General features: G+C 46.0%; 2 protein-coding genes across 11 annotated transcripts in view; one reads left to right on the forward strand and one right to left on the reverse strand.

Annotated features, from left to right (window-relative positions):
• Positions 1-9,628, forward strand: part of CCHCR1 (coiled-coil alpha-helical rod protein 1) — a 54,701-nt gene extending 45,073 nt beyond the window's left edge. For both annotated transcript variants that reach the window (XM_029584866.1, XM_029584865.1), the window contains exon 18: positions 9,023-9,628. In XM_029584866.1, coding sequence (XP_029440726.1) covers positions 9,023-9,228 — 206 coding nt within the window. In that variant the 3' untranslated portion in view covers positions 9,229-9,628. The remainder of the gene's footprint in view (positions 1-9,022) is intronic.
• MDC1 (mediator of DNA damage checkpoint 1) overlaps positions 9,614-16,368 on the reverse strand; it is a 63,579-nt gene continuing 56,824 nt past the window's right edge. For 6 of the 9 annotated variants that reach the window (XM_029584859.1, XM_029584858.1, XM_029584860.1 and 3 more), the window contains 3 exons: positions 16,220-16,345; positions 14,009-14,119; positions 9,614-10,022 (listed from right to left, as the gene is read on the reverse strand). In XM_029584859.1, coding sequence (XP_029440719.1) covers positions 9,813-10,022; positions 14,009-14,119; positions 16,220-16,345 — 447 coding nt within the window. In that variant the 3' untranslated portion in view covers positions 9,614-9,812. The remainder of the gene's footprint in view (positions 10,023-14,008; positions 14,120-16,219; positions 16,346-16,368) is intronic. The other 3 variants (XM_029584863.1, XM_029584861.1, XM_029584864.1) reach the window with 1 other exon arrangement.

The raw sequence follows: 16,368 nt of genomic DNA on the forward strand, positions 1-16,368 counted from the left end.
GGCAAGGCAAGGAAGGAGCTATGAGTATTAACTTTCCCTTGTTCCTTAGCATTAATAAAGCCCTTTGCGATCAGTGGAACTGGAGGAAAAGCATAGATGAGCCCTTTGTTCCACTGGATGAGGAAAGGATCTGGTACGTATGCTTCGACTGGATGAAAACGTGATCTCTGGAATGGTGTGAGAAGATGCACAGGAAGTGCCTGTACTAGTTTGAGAAGCCACAGAAACCCACATCTGTTGCGGCCAATACGGAGCTATTAAGATCACATATCCCGCATCCCTTCTTAATTTTACTATTGTTCTAGATGAGTAATATTGGTGGAATGGCATACATTAGGGTTTTATCCAACTGTATGCCATTTGAATGCATCCAAAGCTATAGCTTCTCTTGCTGGCCTCTTGGAACAAAATCATGGAAGCTTGTGGTTCCAAGGAGATGCCGAGGTCCATGTCTGGTGTTCCCCAATAAGCAAGGAATTTTTTTTTTTTTTTTTTAACTATTGTTGGATGAAGGGACCATTTGTGAGGCTATAAATAATGACTTAGTCCATCCATGATTACATTGTGCTTTCCAAGAAGGTAGATTGCTGATAAGTAGATATTCCATGACAAGGCTCAGTTCCCCAGAATCGATATTTCCTTGTAGAAAACTCTGGAACTTATTCTCCCTTGTTTGTTTATGTAATATATAGCCAGAGTTCATTATTCATTTCTCAAAGATTTGTATGGCCTTGATTATTGCTGTCATTTCTAATTGACTGATGTGAAATGAGCATTCCCTGTACATACCCGGATCAGTCCAGACTCCTGGGTTTTGCCCCCCCCCCCCCCTCTAGCAGATGGCGACAGAGCAGTTATCAAAACAAACTCCGCCTATAAATAGGCTGGTGCCACCTACCGTCCGGCTGTATTCTTCTGTCTCCAGCAGATGGGAGAGGTGCCAAACCTACAGGGTGGGCTGTGTGCTTAAGTTGATCATCTTGTGTTTAGTTAGTTTAGGGGACTTTTTTGTCTTTTGTTTCTGGATTATTTCAGCTTTATTTATTTATTTATTTATTTATTTTAAATTTTTATATACCGGAATTCCTGTATGCAATACAAATCAGTCCGGTTTACAAGTAACGAAAGAGGTTGCCCTGGTCTGGGAAGTTAGACCTGGGTTTTTTTACATAGAACATATATATTTTTATATACATAGAACATATATTTAAAAAGAATATAAAAGAAAGGAGCTTGTGGCAGCACAGTGGTCGTTAGGTTCTGAGAGAGCCATCCCATGCTGGTCTGAGGCAGCTGCTTCACAGGGTCGAGGGCCCTACTTATCTTCTCAGCAGCTTGGGTGCAACACCTGGGAGCCCGGCTCACTCCACCCAAAGGGATCAGCACCTAGGACGACGGCTGGGCAAGTTTTATAATTTAAAAAAACGTTTTTCTTTCATTTTCTACCGCGCCTGCTCTCTCTCCTTCACTCCCTGTCGCAGCGCAGTATTTGCCTTTTGTTTTTGCTGTTTATTCATTGAATTTTCATTAATTTATTTTGTCTATTTTCCTGTCACGACTCGATGCCGCGTTCGTCCTTTTGCCACGTGTGAGGGGCAGTCCGCACGCGGCTCTCCAGGGAGGGCCTTTGCTTGGCTTGCATCCCGGGGGGGGAAGGGGCTGTCAGGAGCCAAAAAAATTGCATCAACAGTTATAATGAATGAATTATAGATTTATTTTTTTTTTTATAGTTTACCATTTTATGCTTGATATTTATTTTTGATATCCTGTAAACTGCCAGAACAGGTTCTGGAAATGGGTAGTACATACATTTAATGTAAAAAAAAAAAATACAATGTTTGCTTAGAAAAAAAAGTTAGCTTGTACGTTGGTACCTGCACGGGCTCTGAAATGTTTTCTAGAACCGCCAGAGCTTGGTGAGCGAGGGTTTTTTTGGTCCTGCACTGGCCATGGTCAGCTAAGGTCACCCACTTGTGTGGCTATTATACGTGCTTGTCCTGGGTGAAAACCCAATAACTACACCTCGCTATCAGAGGGCAAACCATTCTTCTGGGTTTTTTTTTTGGTTTTTTTTTTTTACAGCTTTAAAAACAAGCAGAAACCAGGCACGGGCACAGGAGAAGTGAGGAAAATATAGTAAGGGAAGTCTTGTTTAATTATTATTTAATGACTACGGGGGTAAGTGCAGGGACTAGAACGAACCTTATTCCAATAACTGGAATCCTGCTGGTCCACTGGCTGAGCTCAACGGCGCAGTACACGACTTTCACTGCAGCAATTGCCCATCCAAATGTCTATCTTCTGCACCTAGCCTACCCAGGCATCCCATGCTGTGCGGCATCTGCTGGAGAAAGAGAATATGGGCAGAGTAAGGTCATCCTAGCAGCCTATATAAAGTGACACTAGCAAGCCTGTTAATCTGTGTCTCCATCTGCTGGTTGGAAGGCCTAAACCCATGCATCTGCTCTGGCTGAAAAAAGGAAAATTGTTTCTTACCTACTAATTTTCATTCCTGTAGTAGTACTACGGATCAGTCTAGACTGCTGGGTTATGCCTCCTTTCCAACAGGTGGAGTCAGAGAATAAACTGAAAAGGCACCCCCTGATAACCCAGTGTGGCACCTGCGATCCCTCAGTATAATCAATATCAAAGCAAAATAAAAACAATTTAACAAATTAACAGCCAATGACTAAAGAACTGATAATAAATGGTCCCAACTTGTTGAACTATGTACATGCAAGGCATAGATATTCTTCCCTTTCTCATTCTTCATCATATATATGACGTTGCGTGTAGTCTTCATACACCATTTGCAATCTTCAAATCCCCTGTGCTGGAAGACACGGAAAAGAAAACGAATGGACTTACCAGACTACCTGGGCGGGCGTCTGGACTGAGCCGAGGTACTACAGGAACGAAAATTAGCAGGTAAGAACCAATTTTCCTTTCCCTGTACGTACCCAGATCAGTCCAGACTGCTGGGATGTACCCAAGCCGCCTTAACTGGGGTGGGACCCGGTAAGTCCCGCTCGAAGTACTCCGCTACCAAAACAATCGACATCCAAGCGGTAATGCCTAGCAAAGGTGTGTAAAGATTTCCAAGTCGACGCTCGGCAAATCTCTTGAGGGGAAACACATTGGCTCTCCACTCAAGATGCTGCCCGAGATCTGATCGAATGAGCTTTAAGACCATCGGGTACTTGTCGGCCTTTACATATGTATGCCAATGCAATGGATTCCTTTAACCATCGGGCAACGGTGGCCTTGAACGCATTCTGCCCCTTCTTAGGACCATTCCATGAAACAAAAAGATGGTCTGATAACAGAAAAGCATTAGTCACTTCCAAGTAGCTGAGAAGTACCCTACGAAAGTCCAATTTTCTTAAATCCTGAGCCTGAGGAGAATTTTGATCCAAATCTGAAAAGGCCGGTAACTCAACGGACTGATTCATATGAAAAGCAGATACCACCTTCGGAAGAAAGGAAGGTACCGTCCGAAACGAAACCCCCGAATCTGAAATCCGCAAGAAAGGCTCCCGGCAAGATAACACTTGAATTTCTGATATCAGTCTGGCCGAACAGATAGCCACAAGAAATACCGCTTTAAGCATCAGATCCTTCAACATAGCCCGCTTGAGAGGCTCAAAGTGCATTTCGCATAGCACCCAGAGAACTAGGTTCAAACTCCACGAAGGGCATACTGATCGCACAGACGAGTGCAAATGCTTGGCCCCCTTCAGAAAACACGCCACAGCCGGATGTCCTACAAGGGAAGTACCATCCACTTTACCTCGCAAACTGCCCAAGGCCGCTACCTGAACACGAAGTGAGCTACACGAGAATATGTACTACCGTGGCCCTACACGGGGACACCTTCAACCCGCTACACCAGGAATCAAACACCTTCCAAACCCTTACATAGGTAAGCGAAGTGGAAGTCTTCAGTGCGCAAAGCAGAGTAGAAATCACCGCCTCCAGATACCCTTTTTTTCTCAGCTGTCTCCTCTCATAAGCCAGGCCGCTAGACAAAAGCGATCCACCTGATTGAAAAATACTGGACCCTGACGAAGAAGCTTCTGAAGGTGACCGAGACGCAAGGGTCCGTCTACCACCAAGTTGATCAGGTCTGCAAACCACGGCCTCCATGGCCATTCTGGCGCTACAAGAATTACCGGCCCCTGGTGAGACTCTATCCGCCTCAGGACCTTGCCCACCAGAGCCAAAGGAGGAAACACATATAGAAGTACGTCGCGGGGCCACGGAAGGACCAGGGCATGTGCTCCCTTCTGCGACTGAAGAACCGGGCCGCCTTCGCGTTCAATCGCGTTGCCATCAAGTCCAGATGGGGTAGTCCCCACTGCCGGGTCAAGAGATGCATCGCCTCCCTCAGACAGCTCCCACTCCCCGGGGTCTAGCTGCTGACGACTGAGAGAGTCTGCCTGGACGTTGTCCACCCCGGCTATGTGAGACACCGCCAGATGAAGCAGATTGCATTCCGCCCAGGCCATGAGCTTGTCTGCTTCGGCAGCCCCTTGCCGGTTGATGTATGCCACCATGGTGGCCTTGTCTGACAGGACCCATACCGACTGATGGCGGAGGAGGGGAAGGAATCTGCGCAATGCTAGACGAACCGCTCTGGTTTCTAAACGATTGATGGCCCACTTGGACTCCTGAGTTGACCACTGACCTTGAGCTGATCGCAACTGACAAAATGCCCCCCAACCGGAGAGACTGGCATCCGTTGTCACAATCAGCCACTATGGATTCTTCAAATCCATCCCCAGCTGTAAATGCTCTGGGACCAGCCACCATTCAAGACTGCTCCTGGCTGGTTCCAGGAGAGGTAAGTGGAGGTGAAACTCTTCGGATTTGGGAGCCCAGCGGTTAAGCAATGCCCTCTGCAAAGGTCTCATATGAGCGAACGCCCAGGGAACCAACTCCAGAGTAGAAGCCATAGAACCAAGAACCTGTAAATAGTCCCAAACCCTGGGCAAAAGGAGGGCCAACAGACGGCGAACAGACGGCGAACCTGAGTCATCAGCTTGGTCATTCTCTGCACGGGGAGGAAAACCTTGCCCACCATCATGTCGAAATGTGCACCCAGGAACTCCAACACCAGTGATGGAACCAGCTGATTCTTGGGGAAATTGACAACCCAGCCGAGCAACTGAAGATGCAGTAACACCAACTGAACTGCCTGTCTGCAAAGGAGTTGTGACTTTGCCCGAACCAGCCAGTCATCCAAATAGGGATGAACCAGAATCCCCTCTCGCCGAAGAGACGCTGCTACCACCACCATTACCTTGGTGAATACGCGTGGCACTGTTGCCAGACAGAACAGGAGCTCTTGAAACTGATAATGCTCACCCAGCACCATGAACCGCAGAAACCTGTGATGATGCTTCTGTATACCGATATGTAGATACGCCTCTGTCCAATCTAAAGAGGCCAAATATTTTCCTTTGTGGATGGCCGCAATGACGGACTTCAGGGTCTCCATGCGAAAACGCGGAACCCGAAGAGCCCTGTTGACTTTCTTCAAGTCTAGAATCGGCCGGAAGGAACCCTCCTTGGGAACTACGACGTAAATGGAGTATCTGCCGTTCCGGCACTCGCCCGGCGGGACAGGGACAATCGCTCCCAGGTCCTTCAAACGACACAGGGTCTGGAGCACCACTTGCTGTTTTGCCCGAGACCCGCAAGGAGACACCAAGAAAAGATCCTGCAGTGGGAGCAAAATCTAAAGCGTAACCGCAATCTATAATATTTAAGACCTATTGATCCGACATGATCTTGACCCATTCCTCTCGAAAGAGAAAGACGGCCCCCGATCACCGGAAAGGAGGAATGGGCTGGCGCACCTTCATGGGGAAGATTTGGTGTTGGAGAATCCTTGGGAGGCTCCGTCCATGGAAGGCCATCTGCCTCGAAAGGAACGGGTCCAAGCCTGGGACCTCGACGGTGCCTGTCGAGGAGGAAAAGATGGAGCTCTACTAGACTGAAAATGCTGCTGGCCTCAGAAACGACCCCTATAGGAACTGATGGGAGGAATAGACTTGGGTCTATCCTCCGGCAATTTGTAAACCTTGTTATCCCCCAAGTCCTTAATAAGATTCTCCAGATCGTCTCCAAATAAGAGAGTTTCCCTTTAAAGGGGAAAGATCCCAACTGAGACTTGGAAGAGCCATCAGCTGACCAATTGCGCAGCCAAAGCAATCTCCTTGCTGCCACAGCAGATGACATCGTGCGTGAGGAGGTTCTCAGGAGATCATACAAAGCATCAGCAGTATAATCGATCACTGCTTCTATCCGTTCCACCTCTGCCGGGGGAAGCTCCTGGGCTGCAAGCAGCTGCTGTATCCATCTAAGGGTGGCTCTCTGCATGAAGCTAATGAAGACGGCCGCCCTAACCCCAAGCTCCGACCCTTCAAATATTCTCTTAAGAATCTCAAGCTTCCTGTCCTCTAGATCCTTGAGGGCGGCACCGCCTGTCACCTGAATCGTGGTGAGCTTGGCGATGGCTGATACGGCCGCATCCACTTTAGGAATCTTAAGGAGTTCCAAGAACTCATCCGGGAGCGGATAGAGCTTCTCTGTGGCCCTGCTAACGAATAGAGTGGCTTCCGGGGCGTCCCATTTCCGAGTCATGAGCTGTAACAGGCTCGGGTGGAATGGAAAAGTTCTAGGAAGGGCTCGCAAACTGGACAATACTGGACCCCCCGGATGTGGATCTGCCCCCGACTGCGGAGCTGGAAGATCTAGCTCACTAAGCACATGCGGGATTAGAGGCTCCAACTTGTCTCTTCGGAACAGCCGCGGATCATCCCCCTCAACAGGAGCGGAATTATCCACGTTCTCGCCCGGATCCGCAGCGGGGTCAGGCAAAGGAGGTGGCGTTTCCCCTGTACCAGGGGCTGGCCGAGGTACGAGAGCCCGGCACGCCTCCTGATTGTAGCGGGCCTGGGCATCTTCATTGGAGGAGGTTGTTGTGAAATCAAATCAGCCTCTGCCTCTATATAAGCCTTATGCAACAACAGCACAACTTGTGAGGAAAAAGAGTGCTGTCTCTTTAAGGCCCCCCCCCCTCTCCCCCGGCAGGCAAAATAGGAGGGGGGATGGGGAGGAGGCAGAGGCTCGCAATCAGGATCTTATGGCCTTTCGGGGCTTAAACTAGGAGGTGGAGGAAATTCTCTTCCCCCGGAACCCTGAGAATCCTCGGGATGTGAGTCACCCAAAATGGTCACCGTTCCCGCGCTTTGTGGGGATGGGGCTAGCAGAGGAAAACTTTCCTGCCTACTCCTGGCAACCCCTCGCTGCCGTGGGAGAGATCTTTTGCCTTCCAGAGGCACATATGAAGGGCCCTCTCCCCCGGGTAAGCAGTGTGAACACATGCCGTCCCAGGGGAGTCGTGCTGCTGACTCTCCACAAGCTGAGCACTGCACTCCCCGCAACATGGCAGGTACAGCCACGAAATAAAGACTGCCTGAGAAGAAATTCTACCCCTTCTGGAGGCCCGGGAAACAAGCAGGCTGACTCTGTAGGTTTTTTTTGTTTTTTTTTTTAAACTGAGCTGTGCAACAGGGGAATGTAACGTTCCTGGATTCAGAGGAATGAAATAGTCTGTCGTGTAGGGGGAGAGAGACAGGCCCCACTGGTAAATCTCCCCTACTCACCGGGCTGCCACGGACTCTCCAGGTAAACAAGCTGAAAAACCCAAGGTCCAGCTGTGCCTGCTTAAAAATAATCTTTCTAGTTTATGTGATTAGGAGGAATCTGTACTCCTTGACTGAAGAATAAAAAAAAAATCTTTCCTTTTTCTTTTGTACTTACTACCCAGTTGATCTAGTCATTTAGCTACCAGGGTGAAAAAACCCTCTTGATTAAATAAGAATCAAAACCTATTAAGTGTTATGGTTTTGAGGTGTTTGGTGGATTCTTAGATGCTGCAGTAATGGCCACTCCCATGGGGAGGAGCCCCACGGGGAACTGCAGTACCAAGCTAGACTCAGATGCACAAACACAGAGAGTGTTTTATTATACAGCTTGTAGAGTTCACCACAGGTGGCAGTAGTGAGTAGATTCCTGCAGCAGCAGTCTTGGGTCCTCTGCTAAGGAGACCGGTCCCACAATGGTGGTGTAGGGAGCTCCGATGCAGGTTTCCAATGAGATGCTGCAGATGAGACACGCTGGTAGATGTTAGATTACTCACAACTCTTGTAGCTGTTCCCAGCAGGTAGAAGTAATGGTAGCAGGCACCAAGGTAGACAACTCAGGCCCTCGAGGAGCGAGTACTTGGATACTGGATAGGCACCTGGAAAGAAGCATAGGGCCCCCGAGGAGCGGGTACCCAATTAGTAGAACCCCGGAAGGTAAAGAGAGCTTCCAGCAGCAGCAAGACGCGGCAGAGCAGCTTAGACCGGACGAATCCAATCCTTGCTAACTCAGTCAGCAAAATGGACAGGCTAAATACCCGGATGGTGTGACGTCAACTTGAGGGGGATGCCCCCGAGGTTCGCGCCAATGCTGGAATAAAGACGTGGGTGGCGCGTGCACCTTAGGAGGCCCTCAGGTGTATCATGGTGGAATGCCTTGCCATAGCTGATCCAGGGACACTGGGGAATGCGGCAAGCAGACGTGGCGGTCGCCATTTTCCCGAGGCTGGTGGAGAAAGCGAATATTGAGGTGAGGCAGGTGGGACGAAGCCGTCTGAGTCCGGACACAACAGTAAGATCAGGACTGTAGGTTATGCTGTCTTTCATCTGCTGGAGTCAGAGAAATACTGAGGGATCGCAGGTGGCACCTTTTAATTTTTTTTCTCTGCCTCCATCTGCTGGAAGGGAGGCATAACCCAGCAGTCTGGACTGATCTGGGTACATACAGGGAACTTTATTTTTTTTGCTGAGTCTTAACCTGTTCACGGCATCTGTTCTTGACCAACCTATTCCCTTCACAGCTGTAGAATTGTCAAAGCAGGCCTTAATTTCAGTGCTGTCTGAAAAGATTAACTTTTGTTCTTATCTAGAATCCCTTTGTGTACTGCTGGACAACCTGCAGAGCCTGGGCAAAGCCATTCTGTGCGAGGACAGTGAGGCTTCACAGGAAGAGGAATCTCACTTCGAGGAGGAAGATGACTATTTCCCCAGCGCCTGTTCCTTTCTGCAGGTGTACAAAGGAGATCACCCTGAGGCTGACCTAAGGTCAACGGGCAGAGATAGCCCCAGTGATTGACTCATGTGTACTCAGGCCATCCTGAAAAGAAATGTTATCTGCTATTGCTGCCCTGCTACAGTGTCCCTGAATCTGGTATTTGATTGCTTGGCTTCTTACTGTACAATTTATGTCAGGCCTGGAATGGTCTGCAGGTGATCCATCAGTGACAGTATTTAGTACAAATATGGGGACTACTTAAATTGTTGCACAATGCCCTATCGATTACTGGGAGCGAACCTTAGCTGTGGTGCTCTGTATGCAGGCATCTCCCCCTCAGTACAATGTGTCTAGGCTCCCCTAACCAAGCTAGCCTTTCTCCAAGGGCTCCTGTTTCACAAAGCATATCCCCCTTAAAAAAAAAACAAAAAAAAAACCCAAAGAATATTTTTTGTGTTCTTTTATTTCCCAAAATAAAAAAGCAAGCACTCATGTCTGTATTTTTTTTTTTTATATACAAGGCTAATAAAATAATTTAGCTACAGTCCTTTTGCTGGATATTATGTATTTATTTATTTTTGGGAGCATTATGTAAAGGCTTTTTTCCCCCTGTCCTAGAAGGCACAGAGCCTCAGCATCGCCTTTTCGTTGTGGCAGCAGTGGTATCAACGTCCACAGCCCCCCGGCTTGCTGCTCCGTTTGCTGGCCGACTCCTGGGTGTTGGTGGCTGGCGCCAAGGCATAGGCTTGGAGGTCAACCACCTGCTGGAGGATCCCTGTCAGCATGAACTCTGTATGAACAACAGGGAGGAAGACATCGAAGGCGGGCTTGCACATGGCAAGATCTTCTGGGCATGAGACAACAACCCGTTTTGCCTGCCAAAAGATGAAAAAGATTAGGGGAAAGTGTGAGGCCTGCAGTGGATTGCAGTGCCACAGAAATGTTTCATCTGGTTAAAAAGCCACAGTGTCACTAGCCGCTGTAAGAGACAAATTTTATTGCAAACATGAGAAATTACTACTTACCTGATCATTTCCTTTTCTTAGGACAGAACAACTGGGTTATGCATCCCTACACCAGCAGATGGAACAAACTGACATAACAGTATATATACCCCTGCGGTGCCATCAGCCTGCCAGTATTCTCTTCAAAAGCAACTGTGGGCAACTAGCAAAAAACTTGATTAAAAAACAAAAAAAACATGTCAATACTTGGCCAACAGCCAACACAGAGCTCAGATAAGAATGTAGGAACATTAGTCTAGGGATTGGACTAACACTTAATAATCCCTGTCACACAGGATGACCATATTAGAAACCTTCGGGAGGGAAGCTGGATTCATTTGACTGTCCTAAAAAAAAAAAAAAAGGAAATTAGCAGGTAAGTAGTAATTTCTCATTTCTTAGTGTCCAGTCAGATGAAGCCAGAACACATGAGATGTACCCAAGCTGCTCCCGAATAGGGCAGGAGGCTGCCTGCAGTCCAGTCAAAACCGCACGTGCAAAGGCTGCGTCCTCCCAGGCTTCATATCCAGATGATAAAACCTGGAAAAGGTGTGTAAGGAGGACTATGTCGCAGCCCGGCAGATAACGATGGGCAACAACAATCTAACCTCCGCCCAGGACACTGCCTGAGCCCTAACCTGACTAGGCAACAGCTTGCCAGCATCAAAGTATGCAGCCATGACTACCTCCTTAATCCAACGAGCTACTGTAGCCTGCGAGGCGAGCTCTCCTTGCTTAGTACCGTCATGAAGGACAAATAGGCGATCCATTTTCTGTAAGGGCTCAGTAACCTCCAGCTACCAGACAATATGTGTCTTGACATCCAAGGATCGCAACAGACGATACTCCTCCACGTGCCTTCACTGCCACGCGAGGCTTCCTGCACCTGCTGCCTTTCAGCTGCTTAAGCAGCTAAGTCCACACCAGCTGAAAACCAGCCACCGGACCAAGGCACTCATCTGAGGGACCACGGAAATCAGCTCAGGAATTCTCAACTGGGGGAGTGATCATTTGGTATTCAGGAGAGTGGGGTGAACTTAATTTCCTTATTTCTCCTTTTTTTCCCCAAAATGAAGCAATCCCCAAGTAGGGAGATGCATGTCCACCATCTGCTGGAGACGGAGAATACTAGCAGGCTGATGTCACCGCAAGGGTACATATAGTGATGTCAGTTTGTTCCGACTCCATCTGCTGCTGGGGGTGCATAACCCACTTGTTCTGGATTAATATGACTGGACGCTAAGAAACTTCTATTATATATATAATATATATATGGATATATCCAACCCCAATTCAGCAGTTCTCTCATGGCACAACATTACGGAAGCTGTTGCAAACAAATTATGCCCCATAGTCTCCAAAACAATAAACCCAGAAAAAAAAAGGAAATCAACCCTGGTTTTCCCCGGAGCTAAAACAGATGAAACTTGTCCTACGCCACAAAGAAAACAGATGGCGCAAAGCGCCCAACTCTTCTACGCTTTCAACTTATAAAGGAACCTTACACCACTATAGGACCTCAATCCTTAAGTCAAAAAGAGAGTACTATGCAAACAAAATCCATGATCTCCAATATGATGCCAAGGCGCTTTTCTCTTATGTGTCACAAATCACAAAGTCATCCCCACCAACGATACCTGACGAACAGGCACAATCCAAGGCCAATGAACTTGCTTCATTCTTTCAGCAGAAGATTACGAATACTCTGGCTCTCCTACCAACCAATACCACCCCTTGTTCCACATTCTCCATCACTAACACCCTCTCTGGAGTCAAATTCAACAATTTCGAATTAACTTCCTCCAGCAAGATCGAATCCCTCCTCAAGAGACAGAAACCATCTAGCCACCCAGCGGACAACATCCCAACTAAACTTCTGCTACTGATTCCAAACAGGATCTCTGGACCTCTAGCCAACATTATAAACTGCTCGTTAACCCAAGGGAAGTATCCAGACAGCTTAAAATCCGCCTCCCTTAAACCCCTCCTCAAGAAGCACAACTTAGACCCCAAAGACCTCGCCAACTTCCGCCCCATCTCAAATCTCCCGTTCTTAGCCAAACTTACAGAGAAATTGGTTAATACTCAGCTTTCAGAATATCTAGAAGAACACAATATCTTATACCCTTCCCAATACGGGTTCCGAAAAGCTCGCAGCACAGAAACGCTTCTCATTTCCTTAACAGACCATATCATTATGGGATTAGACAAGGGCTACTCCTTCCTTCTAGTACTCCTGGACATCTCGGCGGCATTCGACACCGTCAACCACTCCATCCTTTTGACTCTCCTAGCAGAAATAGAGATTTCTGGATCAGCCCTCAGTTGGTTCACGTCCTTCCTCAGTAATAGACGCTTCAAAGTTAAAATTAATGATAAAGAATCACCTTCTACAAGGTCCTCACTCGGCGTACCTCAAGGATCATCGTTATCACCCACTCTCTTTAACAAATACCTCCTCCCCCTCTGCCAGCTTCTAACAGACCTTAACCTAATACATTACCTTTATGCAGATGACGTGCAGATTCTGATTCCCATAACAGAATCCTTCACAAAATCACTCACGCACTGGAACAACTGCTTAAAATCGATCACCAGCCTTCTCAATAGCCTTAACTTGGTTCTCAACGCATCTAAGACCGAACTCCTCCTCATCTCCTCCAACCAAGACAACCCACTCTCACAGACCAACCTAAACTCCCAGCTCACGCATACACACGTAAGAGATCTCGGGGTTCTACTCGACAACCGCTTAAACCTAAAAAAAACGATCAACTCCACAACCAAAGATTGCTTCTACAGACTTCAAGTTCTAAAAAGACTCAAGCCTCTATTCTTCTTCCACGACTTCAGAACAGTTCTGCAAGCCCTGATATTCTCTAAAATAGACTACTGCAGCGCTCTCCTCCTGGGTCTCCCCAGCTCTACCACCAAACCGCTACAGTTGATACAGAACGCTGCGGCAAGAATCCTGACCAACACCAACCGCGGAGAACACATATCTCCCACCCTCCGTTACTTACACTGGCTCCCAGTGAAATATAGAATCCTCCACAAATCACTCACTCTGATCCACAAATCCATCCACAATCACCTGCATCTGGACCTTGAATTCCCTCTTAATCTCCATTTCTCAAACAGACCGACCAGAGAAGTATATAAAGGAACCCTACAGGCCCCACCTACAAAAGCCACACGCCTTACCTCGACCAAAGATCGATCCTTTTCGACAGCAGGCCCAGCTATCTGGAACAACATCCCACCCAACCTTAGAATGGAACCATGCCTCTTTACATTTAAGAAAAAACTTAAGACCTGGCTTTTCCGCCAAGCCTTCTCAGATCCCCTCGACTCACACTAGATGACAGAACATCCGTTCATGAACAATAGATCCGTTCATGAAAAATAGATCTCCACACCCCCTTCAAACTTGGAATAAGAACTCAGCAATTGTCTATATTATTTAATTTCTAATTTCTTAGCCTTTCATTCCAGCAGTCTTTGCCTCCAGGTTTATTTTCCTTGTTGAATGTAACTTTGTTCTTCCTGTTCAAACTATGGTTTTTGTTCCAATTCCCCAGTTCGATGTAAACCGATCTGATATGGTCCCTCAACCATGAAGGTCGGTATAGAAAAGTTTTAAATAATAATGATAATAAATATTAAAAAGCAGCATCAGTGACATCACGTGATGTCAGCAGCAAGACTCTTGCTACCGCAATCACAATATGAATGAAGCTGCAGATTCAATGCTGGTCTATCACGGTGTTTTATCAGGATTTACTGCACACCACCATACCACCCCACACCTATCAGACTTCCAGAAATGAAAATGCAGTAAACTAGTGAGATTTCACCTTGTATGTTCTAGGCATCCTGGGCAGGAATTTAGCTCCACTGCATTGTATAATTTCCTTCATATGTTCTGGTTCGGGTTTCACATTGGGTGTCACGTGGATCTCGTAGCCCTGCGGTGGGGGAAACAAACAAATGTGTGTTTGAGAATGAGTGAGATAGAGACTCCATGTACCTATGATTTTAGGTACATGGAGCTGTGCAGAATGTACAAGCAAAGTTCAAGGGCAGACTAAGATAAAATTCCTTTTGCTGAAGATCTCACAGCTCATGGGAAGAGAAACAGTTTTCAGCTTTGTAATTCTCTGCTCTTAACAGCTGCTGCTATCCCCTCAGCACAGCGATAGCAAGTTTGCTTACAGAAGTACCGTATGAATGGTTAGTGGGCCCCAAGTTACTGAACTCTGCCAGAGTCACTATGTCTGATAACACAGAAAAAATTTCAAACGAGAACTGAAAACATGGCTCTAGAAAAGCTTACAATCTAACATAATAGCCAATAAACTGATAACGTCTCTATCAGATCTTTAGACAATTGTATTAAATTGAGCAAAAAGATTTGAACGATGTAAAGTAAAAAAGACGACATTCTGAGTATGGCATATACGATAATGGAATGAAATAGCACCTTTCCTGTACATACCTGGATCAGTCCAGACAGTGGGTTATGTCCCCCCCTTCCAGCAGATGGAGTCAGAGCAAAAACTGTAAGGACAGCCCCTATTAGGTTGGAGCACCCTCTGTGTCCCTTCAGTATTACTCTGACTCTAGCAGATGGCAGGTGGCACCTACGGTTCCCCAGTACTTTTTGCTACACTTTTGAGTCTATTTTCTTACTTTTTCAATATGGATCAACTTAAAAAAAAAAAAAAATAGTTGATTTCTTATTCTACTCCCAATCATCTCTGAGACTTGCAGGCAGAACTTGCTAGGGACAGTTTTATATTGTTCCCTCCCTGTCTGTGCGCTTAAGGTTTAAGGTTTATTGGTACTTATATACCGTTGTCTCGGCATAGCCTTCACAGCGGTTAACATAGCAATAAAAGAAAATTACAAACGATAATAACAATAGGAGATAAAATTTAACAAGTAAAAATAATAAAATAATGTCAGAAGCCATAAATATTAAACCAATAAATACTAAAAAACATAAAACATGCTTTAAGTATTAAGGTTAATAAAAAGTCAAAGCCACCTGTGACTGTACAGTTACATTGATGTCGCATTACTCCTACAGTGATTGCCTGTTTGGCGTATCAAGTTTAGAGAGTGTTGATGCTGGTGTTCAAGGGAATAAACGGCCCGGCTCCCCATAGTTTCAATGCAGCTTTGAAAATTTACAGACCAATGAGAACTCTAAGATCAGTTTCCCAGCAACTTTTAGATGTGCCTTCCTTTAAAATAGTTTGCTTGGCCAAGTCAAGGGTCTAACTTTATGGAACACACTACCTCAAAGGAGAAAAAGGTTTGCTAATAGGAAGCTGTTAAAGGCATTTTTATTTCAACAAGCCTTCAGCTTATCGTTTTCTATTCTGTAGGAATGGTTAGCATCAGAATGATGTTAAAGGCATTTTATCCCAACAAGCCTTTAACTTATGATTATATGCTTTGCAGCAAAGGTTAGCAGGTTTTTTTCATCTGTCTTGCTAGATTAGTTTATTTGGTTTTTATAATTTTATCTTATTTTTTTCTTGAGTTCACGAAGGGCTGCAGTTTTGATTTTTTAGTTTTAGTTAATGTTTATGTAATTTAAGCATTAGTATGATTTGTTACATTTTAAATATTATGCCTTGGTATAGTTTGCTTTATATTTCAGTCTTTGTTATTTAATTGAATATATCTTACATGTTGATTGTTTTATGTATCTTATGAATGGTAACAAGCAGTCTACACATTTTAAATAAATATTTATAGACTGCAGATCATGTAGAACATTGTGGTGAGGCTCATTAGAGTTCACAAGTCACTTGGCTTGGAACAAAGCTTACTTTCCAGCACATGGGCATGTCCATGGCTAGATGTGGATACTGCATAATATCCCTGCCTGGATCCTCCTGGTGCTCACGAAATCTCCTGAAAATCTGGTGTAGGATAGGACACCCAACAAAAGTTGTGTGTAGGGTGGACACAGATATACACGTGGCAATCACATAAGCTTTCTCTTTGAAAAGTAGGTTACAAAAAAAAAAAATAAAAATCTCTTCACAATTCACCTTAAACAGTCGGCCCTGGAAGGCTCTTTGCAGTGACCCACTCAGGCTGAAACTGAAGTTCTGCTCTTGTTCTGCATCTTTCACTAGGGAACCGTAAGGGCATACAAAGTAGCCTTTCCTCCCGCACTGCAAATACACAGACAGGCACA

Source organism: Rhinatrema bivittatum, chromosome 19, assembly GCF_901001135.1.
Source record: "Rhinatrema bivittatum chromosome 19, aRhiBiv1.1, whole genome shotgun sequence".
NCBI classification, from domain to species: Eukaryota; Metazoa; Chordata; class Amphibia; order Gymnophiona; family Rhinatrematidae; genus Rhinatrema; species Rhinatrema bivittatum.